This window comes from Scylla paramamosain, chromosome 35 (assembly GCF_035594125.1).
Source record: "Scylla paramamosain isolate STU-SP2022 chromosome 35, ASM3559412v1, whole genome shotgun sequence".
Classification (NCBI taxonomy): Eukaryota; Metazoa; Arthropoda; class Malacostraca; order Decapoda; family Portunidae; genus Scylla; species Scylla paramamosain.
The window spans coordinates 5,117,050-5,140,000 of record NC_087185.1 but is presented as its reverse complement, the minus strand read 5'-3'; the positions used below and the strand labels follow the sequence as shown (position 1 = coordinate 5,140,000).

General features: G+C 40.7%; 1 protein-coding gene across 1 annotated transcript in view; it reads left to right on the top strand.

The window, feature by feature from the left end:
- Positions 1-22,951, top strand: part of LOC135090404 (teneurin-a-like) — a 336,834-nt gene that overhangs the window by 223,403 nt on the left and 90,480 nt on the right. Inside the window, 4 exon segments of the mRNA XM_063987158.1 lie at positions 1,952-2,131; positions 2,490-2,619; positions 10,228-10,422; positions 13,518-13,727. Coding sequence (XP_063843228.1) covers positions 1,952-2,131; positions 2,490-2,619; positions 10,228-10,422; positions 13,518-13,727 — 715 coding nt within the window.

The window sequence follows — 22,951 nt, the reverse complement described above, 5'->3', positions numbered from 1 at the left end:
CGAAGAATGATGCTGGCTCAAATCATCCCTATTAGTCCTCGTTCCATCTAGCGGGGTAAATCAGAGAGACTAGACTTCAACTCAACCCCTTTATCCCTTTTAGTCCCGGCGCAGCGTGTAAATAAAGGAGTAAGCGCCCTGTCCATACTCAGCGGCAGTAAATTGTGACACGGACTCCCTCCACGCGGCGGCTCTCGGCAGAATAATGCAGCTCTCCGTCCATCCCTTTCCCTGCACTGTTCCAGCCACCACCTCATTACTTTCCCGTACCTGTTTTCTGTCTCATTACTAGTGCCTCTCTCTCTCTCTCTCTCTCTCTCTCTCTCTCTCTCTCTCTCTCTCTCTCTCTCTCTCTCTCTCTGACCTTTCGCACAGTTTCTCTCTACACACTCATTGCCACAACTTCACCTTTCATCTCTCTCTCTCTCTCTCTCTCTCTCTCTCTCTCTCTCTCTCTCTCTCTCTCTCTCTCTCTCTCTCTCTCTCTCTCTCCTCATTTTTCTCTCGTAAATGTCTACTTTTTTTTTTTTTTGTCTTTCTGCTGCAATGCCTGTTCCTTTTTTCTTTGTAATTCTTTCCCTTCTCATTTGTTTATTGTTTTTTGTGTGTGTGTTTACTTTCCTCGTCTTCCTCCTCGTTGCCCTCTTCCTCTTCATCCTCGCTTCATGCTTTAATAGATTCCGGCCTTTATCCTTATCTTGTTTCATTTATGTTTACTCTCCTCCTCCTCCTCCTCCTCCTCCTCCTCCTCCTCCTCCTCCTCCTCCTCCTCCTCCTCCTCCTCCTCCTCCTCCTCCTCCTCTTCCTCGTCCTCAGTGTATGTTGTGATAATTTTTTTCCTTCCTCCTCTTTTATGTGTGTGTGTGTGTGTGTGTGTGTGTGTGTGTGTGTGTGTGTGTGTGTGTGTGTGTGTGTGTGTTTGCTTTCCTCGTCCTTCTTTTCCTCCCCATCCTCTTCGTGAGTTATGATATATTCTTTTCTTTTTTCCTTTGTTTGCTTTCCTGATCCTCCTGTTCCTCCTCCTTCGGTTATGTTGTGTTTGTTTTTGTTTGCTTACCTCGTCCTCCTTCCCTTTCTCCTCCCCCTCGTCCTCCCGGTCCGTGTTGTGACAGATTCCAGCGCGGTGAGCGGCAGGGCGCCTCTACGCATCATTAGTCATTCCGTTTGGTTCGTGATGGTCCATCATGATGTCATTTCAGGTCTGTTTCGGCCATAACAAATTTGCTTTTCCGCGGGTCCTGAGGGGGCAGTGTTGTCATGGGTGATTTCCCTGGTTAGTGGCGGTGTTAATTGTGTTTTCCGTGTGTGTGTGTGTGTGTGTGTGTGTGTGTGTGTGTGTGTGAGGTTGTTTATGTTTAATGTATTCCAGCGGTTACTTTGCCTTGTATTGTTTTGGTTTAGTCCTTTTTTTTTTTTTGGTCATAACATGTTGAATCTGTAAAAGCAACAAATGGATGTATTGTCAATATTTTGTTTCACCACACTGCTCAGTACCGTAGCTTTCACATGTCACTTTTTTTTTTTATCTGTACTCACTTATTGAGGCAACCTTCCAACCTGTGCTTCTCTTTTATCTCGATTCACCCGTCACTACCTTGTTTGATATTGAAGAAGAAAAAGAAGAGATATACAATAATAGTTACAGTAATCAGCTTATCCACGTGTTCTTTCGTGTATTATTTCTATTTCCATCAATACTAAAGGAATCTCAACAAATACTGCAGGTGGATGAGGAGGATGTGGATGACTCACCTATTAATGTACCCCACAATCCACACATCTACATTTTCTCCATAATCATATCCCATTTTCTTTCATGCGTACTGAAGAAATGCAATAAATACCTAAGATGGATTAGAAGAATGTGGATAACTCACCTATTAATGCATCCACAAAAATCCACACATCTCCATTTTCTTCCTTCATCACATCCTTCGTCTCTCCACTGTAGGATTCACGTGAAGTCCTGCACGCGGATGATGAGGACGTGGAGGAGCCTCTCGCCCTGCCTTCCGTGTTTCGTGAGCGGCGCTTCATCCATGACCGCGGCGTGAACGTGACACTGGTGGAGTACCTGGACACGGGAACCTGGTACCTGGCTATTTATAACGACGGTATTGGCTGGAACGAGGTAAGTGGTGGTAGGAGTGAGGGAGGGGGTAGTCTCTCTCTCTCTCTCTCTCTCTCTCTCTCTCTCTCTCTCTCTCTCTCTCTCTCTCTCTCTCTCTCTCTCTCTCTCTCTCTCTCTCTCTCTCTCTCTCTCTCTCTCTCTCTCTCATTTAGCATTCCAGGAAAAAATGTAAAACTAACATGATCATATTAACATAAATTTGAATGCAATGTTTTGAAAGTTTGAGTGCATTTATACATTACACACACACACACACACACACACACACACACACACACACACACACACACACACACACACACACACACACACACACACACACCTGACCGAGCCTCACCGGTGCCTAATAATTGGACAGGTTGAGTTGTACCTGGGCGAGGAACCAGATCTACAGTCAGCGTGCCCTAATGACTGCAGCAACCACGGCTCCTGCGCGCTGGGTCGCTGCGAGTGTGTGCCGGGCTGGGTAGGCGAGGACTGCTCCAAGAGTAAGTATAGCATTACCTTGACACGGATTCATAAACGCTTTGTTCTCTCATTGCATTATTTTTCAAAGGCTAAGGAGGTGATTGTTATGGTTTTGCCTTTGACGACGCAAAATCCTTGTTAAAGAATCACTAGAATCATTAAAATATTCTTGAAAGCTGTGATAGAGGCTGATAAAGGATGTCAAGGGTATTTTCAAAGGCCATTTAAATCATTAGTCAGGTTCTTGGAAGTGTTTTTCCATTTGTTGATAGAGAATGCTTGTTAAACTGCCACTAAAATCATGAAAACTCCAATAATTTCCCATAAAACCTATTAACGAAAGCCACGACTGTTTTCAAATGCCACAGAGATGATTAGTGAGGTTATCACGAGTGTTTTTCCCTCTGATGTTGTTGAATGTCTGTAAAATCATCACTGGAATCATGAAACCACACGAAAACTCCGATAATTTCACTTAGGTCTGTTAGAATTAATCGATATAAGAGACAAAGACGTTCAGGAGCACAGTCACTTGTGTTGTGCTGAGAATATAAAGCGTTAAATCATTTAGACTGAATTAATATTACAAAAGAAAAGTGTTCAGTATAATATTTGCACCGCGCCATTAACACGTCGTTTCCAATTACTGATATTAATGTACTTGTGTTAAAACGTCTCTCTCTCTCTCTCTCTCTCTCTCTCTCTCTCTCTCTCTCTCTCTCTCTCTCTCTCTCTCTCTCTCTCTCTCTCTCTCTCTCTCTCTCTCTCTCTCTCTCTCTCTCTCTCTCTCTCTCTGCGTTCCAATTAAATTGTAAGAACTCTGTAATGTGAAGTTCGTGTCCCATTATTGTATTGATTCGCGGAGAGAGAGAGAGAGAGAGAGAGAGAGAGAGAGAGAGAGAGAGAGAGAGAGAGAGAGAGAGAGATGAAGCATAAACACTGATGGCCAAAACTATTTCAAAACCCAAACCCATTTCCTTGTTTTCATTTATCCTCAATTTTCCATCTTAGTGATCTTCAGAATCGCTAAACACTTACTTGCCTTTACTGTCCTGCATCTCGGAGTCTGCGTTAGGTAGAGCCAAGACGTCTGCTGCTGTATCTTCTACCGTCTCTTCCTTTGTGTTCCTAGATTAGACAGTGTAGCTTACCAAATTCCTCAGAAGGGGCAAGAAGACTTATGTTATTTATTTATTTATTATTTTTTTTTCTTTAGCTTATGAAACAACATAGAAGGACCAAGAATGTGTGTGCGTATGTGTGTGTGTGTGTGTGTGTGTGTGTGTGTGTGTGTGTGTGTGTGTGTGTGTGTGTGTGTTACTTTGTTCTTTTGTCTCACCTCATTTAAAGTAACTAAAGAAAGAATTTATTTACTCAGCGCTGATATAAAATAGGTAATGGCTCTATACATTTAATTGTAATCAAAGTAACATATTTAGGTTTCAAATACTCTTAAATTATATAACTATGCTATTTCCAGTGGCTAAGAGATGTAGTAACGTAGTAATCCCTTAAAAAGTAAGAAAGAAAACGTAATTATCACTGCAAGGACCAATGGACAATTTCTGGAGCACTTAACACCTTCACCTAATGTCGAGCACCTTAATGGCCGTAATAAGGTGTTGGATTCCTCTTAGAATGTGCGTGTTAAGCGTGTTATGGTCTTAGATTCTCCTTCGTTTTATGCGCCTCTTCCTCTTCATCTTCTCTTTCTGTTCGTCTTTCGTTATTTTTGAGCTTCTTGATGGTTATGTTTCCTTTAATTTTTCGTTTCTCCTCTCATTCTCTTCCCTTTTTTTCTCCTTATGATGTTTCTCTAATTTTTTCTTCCTCTTGTTGTTTTTTTTTGTGTTTTTTTCGTCTTTACATTCTCTCTCTCTCTCTCTCTCTCTCTCTCTCTCTCTCTCTCTCTCTCTCTCTCTCTCTCTCTCTCTCTCTCTCTCTCTCTCTCTCGCTCAGCCACTTCCTGGTACTCTCCCTTTCTTCTTCCAGGGACGCCTTTTAACATCATTCTTAAGACACTTATTTACTTGCTCTAATATAAACAATTTCGCTTTTACTCTCAGCACCTCCTCCTCCTCCTCCTCCTCCTCCTCCTCCTCCTCCTCCTCCTCCTCCTCCTCCTCCTCCTCCTCCTCCTCCTCCTCCTCCTCCTCCTCCTCCTCCTCCTCCTCAACATGTGTAGTCTTATTACTTATTCACGCCTCCTGTGACACTTTGGAAGGGTGTCCATTTTTGTCTTCCTCCTCCTCCTCCTCCTCCTCCTCCTCCTCCTCCTCCTCCTCCTCCTCCTTCTCCTCCTCTTCCTCCTCCTCCTCCTCCTCCTCCTCCTCCTCCTCTTCCGAGTTGTCTTTCCCCGATATTGTGTGGTCAAGAGAGAGAGAGAGAGAGAGAGAGAGAGAGAGAGAGAGAGAGAGAGAGAGAGAGAGACAGAGAGACAGAGAGCAAGTCACACAGGAAGGAATAATATCGGCATGTCTTGGAATGAGAGGAGAGAAGAATCGAGCATTACTAGTGTGTGATTTGAATATAAGAGAGAGAGAGAGAGAGAGAGAGAGAGAGAGAGAGAGAGAGAGAGAGAGAGAGAGAGAGAGGGGGGGGGTGGCTAGACGTTCCTTCGGCTTATGTTTGTATGCATAAACGTGTGTCTTGGGTCTTCACAGGGGCGCCGCAGCCTGAATAGGGCGGGAGGCTTGTGGATGTGCGCGGTCGTGTGTGTATGGGTGTGTGGGGGAGAAGAATTTGGACGTGTATGTGGGCGTCCATGCGTGTACGTGGAATATGTGGACGTGAATTAGTTTGTACGGGTGTGTGGAACGTGTGGGTGAAGCAAGACTTGTATCGTGTCTTAGTATCGTCACGTCTCTTTAAGGAATTGAATAGAAGTACAAGACGTGTGTGTGTGTGTGTGTGTGTGTGTGTGTGTGTGTGTGTGTGTGTGTGTGTGTGTGTGTGTGTGTGTGTGTGTGTGATAGTAATGTCCTTCAGTACCTTCCCCTTTAAGTCTAGTTTTCTTGCTTCTTTCGCTCTCCAGCTCTCAGCGTTCTCATTTTTTATTTTATTTTATTTTTCCTTATTCCGCTATTCCATCATTCACTCTTTGGAGATTTGGCAACAAAACGAAACGAAAAAAAAAAAAGAAGACACACGCAATGCACTTTCCTCTAAATCACTTTTTGATCGACGAATCCCTTTGTTCAAATTTTATTCCCTGTGACTGCATAAACCCAAACTGCCTGAAGGCGACTCGCGGGCCGGTGCAGGAGGAGGAGGAGGAAGAGGGGAGAGAGAGCGGGTAGGGTACGGAGGCCGCGGAGAAAAGTTATAATGGAGGATATTGTTGTAAGGCCCAGAGCCCCCCCACCCCCCAATCCCAGACCCGCCCCAAAGTCTGACGGGGCGGGGCACGGGAGGGACTGGAGGCGTGCGGGGCTGTGTTGCTGGGGCAGGCACATCCCAGGCTGCAGGCGGGAGCTACATCGATTAAGTCTACGGCCGGGGTACTCCAGATTTCAGTAACACAGCGGCCAGAAAATTGCCAGGAAAATAAGCTGTCAAAAACATCCCCGCTGTTATGCTGATAAGGCACCACTCTCTCTCTCTCTCTCTCTCTCTCTCTCTCTCTCTCTCTCTCTCTCTCTCTCTCGCTCTCGTTCTCACCATCACTCCCATTTCTATTTATAACCGCTGAATACTTACAAAACGTTATCATGGAAGACGTTTTTGCTCCTCAGATCTAGTCTTGAATAGGGCGCGAGAATTATTAGCGTCACTTTCTTGGATCGTGAGACTGAAATAGAAGGTTGTAGGCGGGGATAAGGAGTGAGTGTGACGGTGGTGATCTGGTGATGGCGGTGATGAGTGTGAAAGAATAGGATTTGAAAGGGTGATGTAAATATGAATGCGGTGTTTACTGGAAGAGAGTTCAGAAGAAATTTGACGGAGGAAAAGTGAGAATAGCGATAAGAAGCTGGAGAGGATGTTTAACTCAAAAAAAAAAAAAAAAAGGAGGGGTTCTAAGGGAGATATCTTTGCTAAATTAGTGTTGTTGAGAGGAGGAGGAAGGAAAGTGCGTGTATGAAGCAGAATTGTAGTTTTAGCCTAGAGACAAAGGAAAGTTATAAGGAATATCTCTTAGCAAAATAGATTATCTTGTATCGTTGAGAGAAGGACAGAAGGGAGTGTGTGTGTGTGAAGCGAAGCCGTAGTGTTAACTTGCCTGTGTTGAGATGAGAATTTTAGTTTTAGTTTATAGAAAAATTAAACTTAGAGGTCTCCTAGGAAAATAAATGACTAGTATTATTAAGAGAAGAGGGGAAGGGAGTGTGTGTATGTGAAGTGGGATCCCAGTCTTAGTTTCCCTGTGTTAAGCTTAGATGAGAATTTCAGTGTTAGTTTAGAGAGAAAAAAAGAAAAAAGAAATTTGGAAGGCTGGAAAACAGATGACCAGTATTATTGAGAGAAGGGAAGGGAAGTGGTGTGTGAAGTGGGATCATCGTTTACTTTCCCTGTGTTAAGCTGAGATGAGAATATCATTGTTAGGTTAGAGAAAAAAGGAAATATGGAATGAGTATCTCTTAGCAAAATACATAACTAGCATTGTTTGAGAGAAGAGAGGAAGGAAGCAAGACCGTAGTGTTACCCTTCATATGATAAATGGAGATGAGAATTTTAGCATTAATTTAGAGAGAAAAAAAAGACATTTGGAGAGAAAATGTAGCAAAAACAGTTTACTAGTATTGTCGAGAGAAGGGAGGAAGGTGTGTTTGTGTGTGTGTGATAGCTTCCCTATGTTAAGCTTGGTAATGTTGATGTTAGCTTAAAGAGAAAAAAAGGCATTTATAAGGAAAATCTAGCATAACAGATAACTAGTATTGTTGAGGGAAGGGAGGATGGCAATGTGTGTGAAGCGAGGCAGTGTTAGCTTCCCTGTATTAAGCTGAGATGAGAATTGTAGCCACATCCCTTGAATCACACAGGCAGGTGCTCCAGACGCTGTTGACTTGGAAAAACTGGGATTGCCTCGCCTTAATATTCCATCAGATTTCAGCGGATCATTTTCCGCCCAGACGAACGAGTGAGATAGAAACAGCCCCAATTATCTCCCGCCGTTTTGTACGTAAATCATGAACGAATGTAACCCTTTCACTGCTAGACAGAACTCATCCCTTCACTACCTATAACTTTTTTGTACTCTGTTTTTTGCTAAGCGTTCATAAATGTTTCTGTGGCGTAAAAAGCCGAAATTCTCTTTTCATCCATACCTATAACTTTATAACCGGTTTTTTTTTTTTTTTTTTAGCGTTCATAAATCTCTATAGCTTAAAAGGCCAAAACTCCTCTTTTTTTTTTTCGCCAGTACCTGTAACGCTTTATAACAATATCTTTTGCTAAGCTCTCTAGTAGATATTTCTATAGCGTAAAAATTCACCCGAATAAACTTCTTTCCTCTCTCTTCGTCACCATGCGAACGATATTTAGGAAAGTTAACGGCCATTATCCTCTCCGTGTATGTGTGTACTTACTTTTCAACATTCACCCCAAACACATCAGCGCACCATTCCATTTCCATGCTCCTACTTAGTCGTGATAACATTCCCTCCTACGCAAGTCCTCGGCAAACACTCCCACAAGTTATAAATATTCATGAACATCGCCGAGAGAGATCTGCCGTCATCCCCTCTTCGTCAGGGGCGCCAAGACCAACTCTCACGCCCCTAAGTACAAACAAACCATATTAACTAAGCCGGGGAAGACTTGCACGGCCACGACCTTCCAGAGAGAGAGAGAGAGAGAGAGAGAGAGAGAGAGAGAGAGAGAGAGAGAGAGAGAGAGAGAGAGAGAGGGTCGGGGGGGGACTTCGAAGATGCTAAAATAAAGGATTAAATCATATAGATGAGAAAAAGATACGTATATGATCCAAAAAGAACGATCAAATGAAGACTGGAAATGAAAATAAATATACAGGAAGAGAAAAGAAGACATGAAGGAACGTGATAAAATAAGGGAAAAATACCCAACATGAATAAAAGGATGAAAATATGAGACAGACAATTCGAGAAATAGAGATACGCAAAAAAATAAATAAGTAAATAAATGAACAAAACTTGCCATAAAAAGAGTAAAGATTGAATGGAATAAATAAGGAATCCTTTACTTCCTCCGATCCTGTGAAGAATGACGCAGGAAGGAGGAGCCGTGTGAGGCCGAGGGGAGACATCCCTTGTCCTTTCCTTCTTCAGGTTGTTCCGCGAAGGACATGACGAGGCAGTTAAGGATTCTGAGGCGTTTCCAATTTCCTGAGAGAGAGAGAGAGAGAGAGAGAGAGAGAGAGAGAGAGAGAGAGAGAGAGAGAGAGAGAGAGAGAGGAGAGAAAGAGAGACTCCAGCCCTCTGATCCTTGCGTCCCTTGCGTCGGCACGTCCTTGCTCGCCGATTACCTTCACTCGGTCCAGTATTTCTGCGGGCGCGGCATATAATTTTGGGTGTTGGGCGCCGCGTGTTGGCTCAGTCCCTCCATCCAGGCTCGCGACGCCGCTCAGCCCGGGGGTCGTGCGTCGCGGATTACACCGGATTGGCTGCGTGTCCTGGCGGTGTTTTAACGTGTCCTCCCTCCCCGTGATTTGCGCCTGTGCACCGCGTTTACCTGTGCTTGTGCCTCGCTGGTGTGTGGTGATGGGAGATTTATGTGTTGTGGGTTGTGGGTTAGCTTTGTTTCCTTTTTGATAGTCGTTGTGGTATCTTTACTTCGCGTTTTCATAGTTATGTTGGTGATGTATGCAGTATTTCGCTTTTTCGTGGGTCAATTGGTGGTTTGGATTTTTTGTGGGTCGTGGATTAGGTTAGTTTTCTTTCTGGTAATTATCGATATGGTGTTTTTATTTCGCGTTTTGATAGTTATGTTGGTGATTTATGCAGTATTTCGCTTTTTTCGTGGGTCAGTAGCTGGTTTGGATTTTTGTTTTGCTAGATAATCGAAGTTTAATATTTACTTCGCATTTTGATAGTTAAACTTATAAATGCTGGTGATTGTGGTGCTTGTGACTCATGTACTGTGTTGCGGTGTTCACTAGGTGGGTTAGAGTTTAATCTACGATAGCTCCCTGGATACCCGCAGTTTAATATTTACTTTTTGAGCAGCAGTCACGATATAAACGCGTACTTACACTAAACCATTTGATTCCAACCTTCTACCTCAGCAATCGTTTCTTCTATTGACACACCAGCACAATGAAACATTCCTTTCACGTCTTAGGCTTGTGTATGTCTAGTCTTGAGCAGCACACATGATACTACACAAACATATACTAAACCATTTAATTCCACTATTCTAAGCCAGCAAACAATTCTACTGGCATACGAACACACTGAAACATTACCTTCCCGCTCTTTGCTATCTTATGACCTGTCTTCAGCAGCAAACATGACCCGGAAACTTGTACCAAATGATTTAATTCCATCAGTCTGTCATTACAAACATTTATTTTATTAGCACCATCACACTTAAACCTTCCCTTCACGTCCTTTGCAGCTGGGTTGAGCAACAGTCATGGCAAATATAGAAACTTATACCAAATGATTTAATTACCACACTGTCACACTCAAAACTTCCCTTCACGTTTCTTGCAGGTTTGTGTCCGGTCCTGTGCAGTAACCACGGCACTTACGGGGGCGGCCTGTGTCACTGTGAGCCCGGATGGAAGGGAAGGGAGTGTGACATTCCGGAGACCGATTGTGAGGTGCCGGATTGCGGGGGTCACGGTTCCTGCGTCTCCGGATCCTGTGTGTGTGAGCCGGGCTGGAAGGGCGACCATTGCGAGATTGGTAAGAGGTGTTTTGGTCTTTACTCGTATGTGTGTTTTAGTGTGTTTATGTGGTCTCTATGTGGGTTTTTCCTTTGTATTTGTAGTTGTAGGGTGATTTTTGTGTTTTCGTGTTTGTTTTACGTGTGGTTAGTGTTTTTTTTTTGTGTGTGTGTGCTTGATTTTTTTTTTCGTGGGTTTTTGTTTGTTTGTCTGTCTGTCTGTCTGTCTGTCTGTCTGTCTGTCTGTCTGTCTGTCTGTCTTTTTCGTTTTGTTATTATGTGTTTCGGGTGTGGCTAGTGTTTTTTTTGTGTGTTTGGATTCTCTCTCTCTCTCTCTCTCTCTCTCTCTCTCTCTCTCTCTCTCTCTCTCTCTCTCTCTCTCTCTCTCTCTCTCTCTCTCTCTCTCTCTCTCTCTCTCTCTCTCTCTGTCTCTCTCACACACACACACACACACACACACACACACACACACACACACACACACACACACACACACACACACACACACACACACACACACATGCTAATTCCCCAAACAAAAACATTCAGACATGCATGGAATTCTATGTTTGTTCGTTTTCTATATTTTTGTGTGTTCATGTATTCATCTTTCATCATAATAAGTAAAAACTGTTATCGGTTTGTACGTTTGGTTCACGCTGGCCGAAACACATACACATACACACATACACACAAAAAAAAAAAACGCTCAATACATCGCTTTTCAAAAATTAAATATATGTAAAAAAGTTATGACAGAATTCAATGAATAATCTGGAAAAAAAAACCTCTCTATTTTTTTTTTTTTTCCGGGCTTCTGTTAAATAAAACGAAAAAAATAAATAAATAAAATGAATACGCAGAAAAGACTAAACGTGCAAATTGATAAAAGTAGGATTATCTCAGTGCTCAATAGAAACTAAATATAAAACACATACATACATACATACATATAATATTTCCCTGTATTTCACCCCCATACTACCATTAACTTTCATATTAATTTATTTGAAAAGCTTATCTTTTTGTTACGAGAAGTGAACGTGTTACCCTACACTATCCAGGGCTTTGTGGGGGGATAACCGGAAGGGGAAAGCACTGGAGGGGTCTGGAAATGGAAGGGAGGGGCTGGAAGGGTAATAGGATTGTGAACTGGAAGAGGTGATAGTAGGGGAGGGGAGAGAAAAGGTTTGGAAGACTGGAAAAGGGGGAGGAGGTAAAATGGAAGGAAATGTTTGGAAAGTATGGGAGGAACTGGAACGGTAATAGAGTAGAAAACTGGAAGAGATGATAGGAGGTAAGGAAATGGAGGAAAAGTATTGGGTTATGAAAGTTGGAATGAGGAAAGGGAAAGCAGAATAAAAGGGAATGTTAACAAAGAATGGGAGAGACTGGAGAGGTAATAGCATTGTAAACTAGAAGAGCTGATAGGAGGGAAAAAGGGGGGAAAACAAGAAACTAGGAAAGGCGAAGGGGGAAAAATTATAGAATGGAAGAGAGGGAGAGAGGAAAGAGAGGAAATTATAGGGTTGACAAGGCTGGAAAGAGGGAAAGGGAAGGATAGGACAGAAGAGAATTCTATTAGAAGGGTTGCCTGGAAACTGGAAGTGAAACTGGACGGAAAGATGTTATAAGAGGTGTCCTGGAAGCTGTGAGATGGAGGAATGGTAGACTGGAATGAAGAAGTTTAAAAGAAAAGACTAAAGAAATAAGTACCTGAGGAATGAAAGGAAAGATCCGTGAATAAATGGAGGAATGAGAGGAAATATATGTAAGGGGAATGAGGTAATGGATAGAAGCAGGAGATCGAGAGGAATCAGAAGATGTATTGAGAGGAGTTAAGAGGAGGTTTGAGGAATGCTTAGCTGAGGCAAGGCAAAGTAAGGTTAGGTGGAATAAATACCTTACCTGAGGCTTTACCTGAGACGTGTTGACGAGGACCAGGATGCTGAGAGAGAGAGAGAGAGAGAGAGAGAGAGAGAGAGAGAGAGAGAGAGAGAGAGAGAGAGAGAGAGAGAGCAGGAATATGTTTAAATATACGAAAGATTGCATTTACTTTTATCTCTATTATTCTACTAGAGATTGTGTACACATATAAAGATAGAAAGTATTATATTTGTTTTTTACTCTTATTTTTCTGTGATCTTGTTTAGCTTTTAAAATGTTTGATGTGAGACTTCAGAGTATTAAGAATTTTTGTTGCTGTGTTCTGTTGAAAATATTATTATACTGTATATTTCTTTCTACGTTGATTTTTATGTGAAGTTGGGTTTAAATGTCTCTTTTTACTAACTTTTTCTTATGTAATTCCACGAACTTATTTTCTTTGTCAGATTTTTTTTCTACTCTTTTAATTTATTTTTTTTTTGCATGTTTTTCTTAGTGGGAGAATACTCGCCACAGGTCGGAGGTTTGTGTGTCAGCAAATGCAATATATGCAATAGTACACTGTACGAGTACATTAGTTTAGTTTCTGTATTTTGTATGATAATGTTAAGAAAGTGAAGGCTTGGTTTTGTTATACGTAGTTCTCTTTGTTGTATTAGTTTTATCTGGCTAAGTTTAGTGTGTGATAAGAATAATCATCAAAATACTATGTTTTGAAAGGCTCTGTTCGTTCCCGCACCCTTACCTTTTATAAGCTTCACTCACATTTACCTCTTTAAAACACCATAATCTTTTACCCTTCTGGGCTGTTATCATCTCTCCATCAACGCTTAACGCCTCACATTTCCTACTTTTCATTTATCTTCACTTCTCTAAACTATCTTTTTCGTAGATTATTATTGTTTCTTTCAATTTTTACTTATTTTTACTTTTAATTACTCTTCACTTCACTCATGTTCTGTTTAAATATTTTACCTTAGTGAAACATTTAAGACTTTCACTGGTATTCACTTGTCTAATTTACCATTGCCTCTTACCTCACCTTTAATTACTCAAACCTTTACTCTTATTCACATGCCAAATTTACCACGACCTCTTATCTCAGTCACTTATTTAATTCTTATCTTATTCTTACCTTTAATTATTCTAACCTTCCATTATATTCATCTGTCTACTTTAACCTTCCCTTACATTCACCTCTCTAATTAATCCTCGTGTCTCACCTCAGTGGACTGCGTGGACCCCACCTGTCGCGGGCACGGCTGGTGCGTGGAGGGCAGGTGTGTGTGCCGCGCTGGCTGGACTGACGCGAACTGTTCCACAGTGGACCACAAGGTGTTCACATGCCTCCCAGACTGCTCGGGTCACGGCCACTACGACCTGCACACCTCAGCCTGTGTGTGTGAGACCATCTGGACAGGACCTGACTGCTCGGAAGGTAAGGAATGTGTTTTGTATTTTTTGACGTTCTTATGTTTTTGTCATGTTCTTGTGGCTTCCCAGGATCTCAGACACAGGTAAGGAGGGTGGTATTATGGATCTTTAGTCATGTTTTGTTTTGTTTTTTTGTTTTTTGTGCCTTCCCAGGATCACAGAGACGGGTATTTGTAAGAGGCTTCCTTTCGCGTGTTTGGTTTCCCATTCACGTGACGCTAAGAGGGAGTGATTGACTGACTGATAAGAATTAAGGAAAGACTGTTGAATAATAGTAGGTTAGTGAAGCTGCAGTTTGTGAAATTTAAGGTTATGTGCAAAAGAGAACGGATGCATTTTATGTATTACCTGTAAATAATATAAATATATTTTGGTAATGTAGGTAAGGAACTTGAAAACGAGACCAAAATTGTGTAGCAAATTATGCACTGAATCATTACTTTTTATATGAAATGGTGTGCTCAAGAGATTACTAAAGGAAAATAACACAGGAGTATATTATGTAAATAAAGCTCGTACATAATTGTGTACATAATTTGAGAAAAAAAAATAATAAATAAATAAAGAGTTACATAAATACGTAAATAAAAAAAACATAACAGATACATTATTAACTTGAAAAGGCTACATAAGTTTTCATAGGCAAGAACAACAACCTCAACAGCACAGTAAGATTAAGAGAAACACCACAAACTTCTTTTCATTATAAGACATTTAATATTTTTCCCACATTGTTTCTGCAAGTGAGTAATACATCTGGTGCATTTCTCTCCTGTCCATTAAAGACCAGAGGCACACTGCAGTAACTCTCTGTGGGAGTGTGCGGTACTCTGGGTTCATTCTTGATTTCCCGAGGCGACACTTTGTATAATGTGTGTAATTAAGTGCAACATTCCTTAAGGAGTTCAAATACCAGTGAGAAGATGTGGTGTTATAGTATTTTTAGTTGTAGTAGTATTAATAGTAGTAGTAGTAGTAATAATAGTGGTGGCATCATTATTACTAACTATTATTTTTGACGTTCACGTAAATGGGATAAAAAGAAGAGGAGAGAAACGAGAAGAAAGAAGCAAAAACTTGAAAATAAAGGATAACGAGGTGAAGGAATAAAAACTGGGATAATAGAGAGAGAGAGAGAGAGAGAGAGAGAGAGAGAGTGCTGACAGGGTGAAAAAAAAGAAAAACTCTATTAAAGGCTGAAAATATGACTAAATATTTCTGGAATGCAAATATTACGTGGAAAATGTCGCGGCTGATGAATGATAGATGGCGCTGGGAGGAGAATGTTTGTGCTCTCTCTCTCTCTCTCTCTCTCTCTCTCTCTCTCTCTCTCTCTCTCTCTCTCTCTCTCTCTCTCTCTCTCTCTCTCTCTCTCTCTCTTGTATTCATGTTTTTCGTTATTTTTTTCTTTATTCTAAATTTTATTAGGTGGGTTTTATTATTTCATATTTCAATCCTCTTTCTGCGTTTCTCTCTCTCTCTCTCTCTCTCTCTCTCTCTCTCTCTCTCTCTCTCTCTCTCTCTCTCTCTCTCTCTCTCTCTCTCTCTCTCTCTTAGGACATGGTTGCATTGTGAAGTCACATTTTAGATATTTATTTTTGTCATTTATTTATTTATTTGATTATTTATTTATTTGTTCATCTATTTACTGCAGTTTGAAAAATGAATCTCATCATTTATTTTCTGTCATTATTGTATTATTTATTCATGGTTTATTTTTACCATACGTTATTTTTTTTGTTTGAAAGAACATGATTTGCTATTTATTACATCTCCTCCTCCTCCTCCTCCTCCTCCTCCTCCTCCTCCTCCTCCTCCTCCTCCGCGAACCATACCTGGAGGGAACAGTAGACAGGGAGGAGGCTTCACCTTTGCTATTTCATGTCTGTACTTGTAGATTACACAGCGCAACATATCATTAACAGCCACGTAAGGGCCAAGAGATCTGCTGCTGTTTGATTTTGTTTTCTGTTCCCTCCTGTTTCTCTTTTTCCTCCTCCTCCTCCTCCTCCTCCTCCTCCTCCTCCTCCTCCTCCTCCTTGAACCTTAACACTTCACGGAATATGATAAAAAGTGCACAAAGTTCTTGCCTCTTTTAGCACATTCCTACCTCCGCAAACCCGCTCCGTCTTTCTATGCTATCTATATCATAGGTTCGAAAAATAAAAAAATAAAAAGTTGCCGGAGAAAAGGGGTAGGAAGGAAAGGGGTGAAAAATCCATGACACCTCGCCTGCGTCAGTCTTGTGTTGGTTGGTTTTTTGGAAGAAAGTGTGGAAATATTGCTGTGTTTGGATGTATTGAGGAAGAAAGCGATATTGGTGTCTTGTCCGTGTGTGTGTGTGTGTGTGTGTGTGTGTGTGTGTGTGTGTGTGTGTGTGTGTGTGTGTGTGTGATGCGAAACAGGTGTATTGGATCTCTCTCTCTCTCTCTCTCTCTCTCTCTCTCTCTCTCTCTCTCTCTCTCTCTCTCTCTCTCTCTCTCTCTCTCTCTCTCTCTCTCTCTCTCTCTCTCTCTCTCTCATGGCCTTTCATTCACCTCGATTTTTATATTTTAAATTATCGCTCTATATTCTTTCCTTTTTTGCTAGTTTTTTTTTTTTCTCCTCGCATAACTTTTCTTGCTTAAAAAGTTTTGAGAAATTGAATATATCCCAACTTTTCTTCTTACTGGTAGTGTTACCTTTATATTTCTTTTTACATATCTTCTCTTCACTCCTTTTACTCGTGTTTCTGTTACTGTTCCTCCTGTTGCATATTTCCACATTTTTATGGTAACTGTATTCTTAAACATTTCTGTGCCTTATCGTGACAAATTTCAACAGGGTCTAGTGAAAGGCACTGAGGTTTATGTGTATTTTCTTGATTTTAAAAGGAAGTTTGACAAGAATACTTTGCCAGTAATGGATAAAAAAAAAACATGGTGGGAACTTGACTAATTATCTGTGTGGCCTGATGAGAGAACGTCTTTAGAACACCATTCTAAGTTTTGAACCCTTGCTTACTACTGCTCCTTTTACTTCATGCTTCCTATTACTATGTTAAGCAAGGAGGCGTACAATAGTCCTGAATCCTACATATTTCATTTCAGTGATTAGGTTAAACTAGAAGACATGTAATTTATAAAACCTCCTGCATATATATTTTTTTAGTCATGAGGTCAAACTAAGAGACATAATATCGCTCTGAAGTTTCATGCATGTTTTATTTTTTGTCATGGTGAAATTAAAATAAATGCAGTGGTCCTGAAGTCTCCTGCATGTTTTATTTTAGGCATGAGGTCAAATTCGGAGACATTCAATCGTGCTGAATGCTACTGCATGTTTTATTATAGTCATGAGGTCAAACTACAAGACCTGCAATCTGCCTGAAGCTTCCTGCAACCCCAGAAGCTCAGATAATAGGCTGCGTCTCGAGGTTTCAATATTGGGTGATGCGATTCTCCGTAAATTTAATAAAAGGAACGTCTGGGTTTGGGTCCCGATGGAAGGCTGATAGAGCAGACCTAATATCGCCATCCACATATTAACCTGAAAATGCAAAAGGAAATCATTCACTCTTTCGTTCACTCTTTCATTCATGTGTCTGTCGGAGAATGAATTGCTCCTTGTGAGAGATTGTGATGCGTGTGTCCTTTTGTGTCCTTAAATTGTTAGCTTCCCTTGACGACTCGTGAATTATTATTAGGAAATGCAAAGGAAAGTAATTCATTCTTTCATTCACTCTTTCGGAAATTCATGTGTTTGTCGAGGCATGAATTGGTTCTTGTGAGAGATTATGATGCGAGTGTCCTTTTTGTTTCCTTTGTGTCCTTCTCTTTTCTTGAATTGTTACCTCCTCGTGGCGACTTGTGAATTATTATTGGAAATATTGTGATGTGCGCGTCTTTTGAGTCCTTTTATTGTAACCTGTTCGTTGCGACTCGTGAATTGATGTTAGAAAGATTATTAGATTTATATCAGTAGATTTTTTTTTTTAAGATGACATGGATTATACGTTTATTTTTTTATTTCTTTCTTTTTCTTTTCTTTCTCATTACTATGATTTTGATCATTAAGTTTATAATGTGAAAAATGTGTATTTTTCATTTCTACAAAATTTATAACAATTGCTGAAAGTTTACATTTTACTACTATTTTTTTTTCTCAGTCATTAATACAGGAATTTAAACAAATATCAGTGCAAATTTTCTGTATATTTCTCTGTTCGTATGCCAGTCTTTCGGAATTAGAGATCAGTATATTCTTTTTCTATTTTCTCCCATTCTTTCAGTCACTCAGTCAGTCAGTGGTAAATATCAAAGAAAAAATATCTTACAACGTCCCTCATGTCCCGTCTCTGCCTTCCTGTTTATCCCCATGACTGGAAAAAATTAACTCAGTCACCACCCAGCATGCAAGGAGCCATCACGCACGGCCCTCCTCCTCCCTCTCCGTGGACTTTACACCCCTGCCTCGGGTCACATCTGTTTCCCGCAGTTCAGTAATTGTAAAGTTTGCATATTAAAAGTTTCCATTCAGCGGGTCATTTTTTCTTGTTTTTTTCCCGTTTTCTCTTCTCACTCTGCGAAAAAAAATACACGTTTTTTATTTGTGTTTTTGTTGTTGGCTTTTTGTTGTTTCCTGTTTACCACGGAGTTTATGAACGAAGCTTGTGTGTGTGTGTGTGTGTGTGTGTGTGTGTGTGTGTGTGTGTGTGTGTGTGTGTGTGTCTTTGTGTCTCTCTCTCCGTCTGTTTGTCTGTCTGTCTTTTACTAGTCCATATTGGTAATAAAGATTAAGAACAAGACATACGTATATTAAGCATTAAGAGAATATCAACTTGTGATTACAGATACAATTAAAAATATTTCACTTATAAAATTTGAGAGCAAAACGTACGTAAGATAAAACACGAAATGAAAATAACAATAAAAGAACATTAACTAACCTTTAGAGACACACAAATCAAAGAACCTATCGGAGAATAATAATCAAGAATCTTTGTAAGAATTTAAGAGCTAAAAAATTAAGATACGACACGAATTAATTATAACAGAAAAAAACATTGACTTTTCCTACAAAAATACACGAATCTAAGAAACTAACTATACAAACAAAGAACAATAAGAAGATAAGACATGAGTGAAGTAATGGAATACTTGGCTCCACACGTCATCCCTGAACAAGCAGCAGACACAAAGGGCGCCTCGGGAACCTGCCACGCGCTGAGCAGAACCACGAGAAGCGCAGGGAAGTTACGGAGCATTAGAAAGAAATAGTTTACCGTCGCCCTTGACAGAGAGAGAGAGAGAGAGAGAGAGAGAGAGAGAGAGAGAGAGAGAGAGAGAGAGAGAGAGAGAGAGAGAGAGAAGTTTTAGGAAGGATTTTGTATAACGAAGGAACTTTAGGAGACAAATAGCAGAATGAGGAGAGAGAGAGAGAGAGAGAGAGAGAGAGAGAGAGAGAGAGAGAGAGAGAGAGAGAGAGAGAGAGAGAGAGAGAGAGAGAGAGAGAGAGAGAGAGAGAGAGAGAGAGAGAGAGAGAGAGAGATTTTCTTTTTTCTCTTTTTATCTCTTTTCCTTATAGCATGATGTTCATTATTTTTGTATTCTTTACTCATTTTGTTTTCTCCTTTCCTCCTTTATTTTTTCTCTCTCTCAATTTCAGGACACAGAGGCCCAGGTGATCACTCCTTTAAGATCATAAATAACGGGGCCGGAGACTCACCTTTAATGTAATTATTTAAAGGATACTTACCTGGCGTGACGTTAATTGGGCGGCGTATATTCACCTTCAATACTGGACCTTTGGCGGGATCTCACCTTTAGTTGTATAATTATTGGAGCGATTATACAGTCCTGACTTATTCATTTTTTCACTGTTTGATTTGTTGGTTTCTTTATTGGTTATTGTGTGTGTGTGGGGGGGGGGCTTCTCTCTCTCTCTCTCTCTCTCTCTCTCTCTCTCTCTCTCTCTCTCTCTCTCTCTCTCTCTCTCTCTCTCTCTCTCTCTCTCTTTTTTTTTTGGGGGGATAACAATTTTTACTTGTTTTTTTTCATTTATCTTGTTCTTTTTATTTATTTATTTATTTATTGTGTTTTTTGTTTTTATAGGGAGCTAGTGTTCATGTTTTCTTTCTTCTTCGTTTTCTTCATTTCTTTTTTTTCTTGTTCTTGCGTTTTTCTTTTTTTCTACTTTTTCATCTGGGTAATAATAGTTTGGTTTTTATTTGACATTCTTGGTATAAATTATTATCTCCTCCTCCTCCTCCTCCTCCTCCTCCTCCTTTTTTTATCTTCATATCTCCTGCATTAGTCTCGTTTACAGCCTCTTATCTATTTCGCCTGACGATTTTTACTCTCTCTCTCTCTCTCTCTCTCTCTCTCTCTCTCTCTCTCTCTCTCTCTCTCTCTCTCTCTCTCTCTCTCTCTCTCTCTCTCTCTCTCTCTCTCTCTCTCTCTCTCTCTCTCTCTTTCCATTTCGTTTTTCCATATTTTTTCCGTCATTTTTTCTTGGGTATTTTTAAGGGCTCTCCATCTCACTCTCTCTCACCACTGCCACCTGTCGCATCTGGTAAAGGGGAGACTTGTAGAAATGGAGCGAGATTCGAACCCCTTGTGAACCTCTTGCGAACCCTTTGAAGAAGTCACTGATTGGTTCACTCCTCCCCCTTTCCCTCCCCTCCTTCCTCCTCCCGCCAAAACCCTGTCCAATCAGAAACAACCTGGGGGAAGGAAGGGAAAAGGGGGTCTTAAAAATCTGAGGGGAGGGAAAGAGATGGGGGTAGGGGTCTTAAAAATTCCAGATCTCAGACAGTTCCAGGAGTGATGGATTCCTAACGATTTCTGTGTCATTTTTTCCCTCTCCTTTTTTCCATCCGTTTCTTAAAGACGTTTTTGTGTTTTTTTTTCTTTTCTCTCTCTTCCTCCTTCTAATAGTTTCCTCCTGGTTTTTTTTTTCTTAGGGATATTTTAAAATTTTCCCTCTTTCACTTATATTTTGCTTTCTTATTTTTTTCTTTCCCTCGCTCTCTGCTAATATTGTCTTTCTTCATTTCCTTATTTTTACGTTCAGTTTTTAAAGATATTTTTAGTTTTCCCGTCTTTCACTTCTAATATTTCCCACACTTACTTTCTTTTTTTCTCTTTTCAGTTCTCAGAATTATTCTCCGTTTTTCCTTCTTTTTGTCTCTTCTCTATTCCCTCCAATTCTTAGGAACTTTTTAATTTTTTCCTTCTTTTTTTTTAATATTTCCCTATCTCACTTCCTCTTTTTTTCTCAGTTCTTAGAGGCATGTTCTCTCGGTAAAATTTCCCTCTTTCACTTCGTCTCTCGTTTTTCTCTTTCAGTTATAAAGAATATTTTCAATTTTACGTTTTTTGTGTACAATTTTCCGTATCTCACCTCCTCTTTTTTTCCTCCCAATTCTTAGAGACATGTTCCTTCTGTGACATTACCCTCTCTCACACATCCTCCGTCTCTTTTTTCCCCTTCCATTTCTTAAGGACATTTCCAGATTTTTTCCCCGTCTTTCTGCAATCTTTTCCTTCCCTGGTTCCTCTTAGATCATAATTTTTCCGCCTCCTGGAGAGAGAACGACAGAGGGAGGAGGATTTATTTGGCACTTGGCTCCCTCCTCCTGAGCACTGACTAACTTAGGGGACGAGGCGCAGCGCGGGTGACGAGGAGAAAACATTGAAATTCATAGCGACTTAAATCACCCGTCCCGCTTGATGAAGGGAGGGAAGGAGGGGCGCGGGGAAAGGTGAGAAGGAATTGAGGAAATCATACTTAAATAGATAGCACTGGTGGAGTTGACAAGGGTTGAGTATTTGGCGTTGAAGGAAAGGAAGGAATGATGGAAGGGAAGGAGAAATGGAGGGATGTGATGAGGATGGATAGATGGATGAAGGAATTGAGGAAATCATACGTAAATATACAGAGATGACGAAGTTAATTTGGGGAAAGGGTTAAGTATTTGAGGTTGAAAGGAAGGAAGGAGAGGAAGGAATGATTGAAGGAAAGGAGAAGTGGAAAGATATGATAAAAACAGATAGATTGATTTTGAAGAAGTGAGATTGGATAAAAGAAAGGAACATAGGATAGAAAAAGAGGAAAATAAGAAAATAACGGAGTGAAAGGAGGAATAATTCTCTTTATGAAAGGAAAAATGGAAGAGTATGATAAAGACTAGAAGATAGATAGAGTAAGATGAGTAATAGTGGATGAAAGAAATTAGTATAAGATAAGAAAGAGGAAAATATGGAGATAATATGGATGAAAAACGGGGAAAGTGATTTATGCAAGGTTAATTAGAGAGAGAGAGAGAGAGAGAGAGAGAGAGAGAGAGAGAGAGAGAGAGAGAGAGAGACGCACCCATATCTTCACAAACCAGTTGAAAAAAAGAACTTATACTAAAAAAAAAAATTGAATCAAACCACGAAAAAGGTCGAGCGAAAAGGGTAAACGCAAAAGGAAAATAAGGAACGTAAGAGGGGAAAAAATTCTTGGCAAGGAAAATCTCAGCTGGGGTCATAAATAAGGAAATCTTAGTACGCGGAATCCCTTAAGGAGATATTTTAGGCAACAGATCTTGGGTTCCCTTAAATCTTGTTAAGTTACCGTAAGGGGTTTTGTGCAGAATAATGCTCCTGTATAATTACGCAGAGAGAGAGAGAGAGAGAGAGAGAGAGAGAGAGAGAGAGAGAGAGAGAGAGAGAGAGAGAGAGAGAGAGCACACCACTTTCTTTCCTTTCTCTCTCTCTCTCTCTCTCTCTCTCTCTCTCTCTCTCTCTCTCTCTCTCTCTCTCTCTCTCTCTCTCTCTCTTTTCATTCTCCTTCTCCATTAAGGTTATACATCACTCCGTTTTCTTTCTCTCCACCCCCTCTTCCTCTTCCCCTTCCTCTTCCCCTTCCTCTTCCTCTTCCTCACACACACCATCCAACTACAGGACGTAAGGGTGATGGAAGGCTCTTAGTTCCCTTGCGTGTGTGTCTGTGTGTGTGTGTGTGTGTGTGTGTGTGTGTGTGTGTGTGTGTGTGTGTGTGTGTGTGTGTGTGTGTGTGCGTGTGTTTGTGTGTGTGTGTGTGTGTGTTATGTATGTGTATAGTACGTGTATGGAACAATGTCGTCTTGCAGTATATATTTCTCTCTCTCTCTCTCTCTCTCTCTCTCTCTCTCTCTCTCTCTCTCTCTCTCTCTCTCTCTCTCTCTCTCTCTCTCTCTCTCTCTCTCTCTCTCTCTCTCTC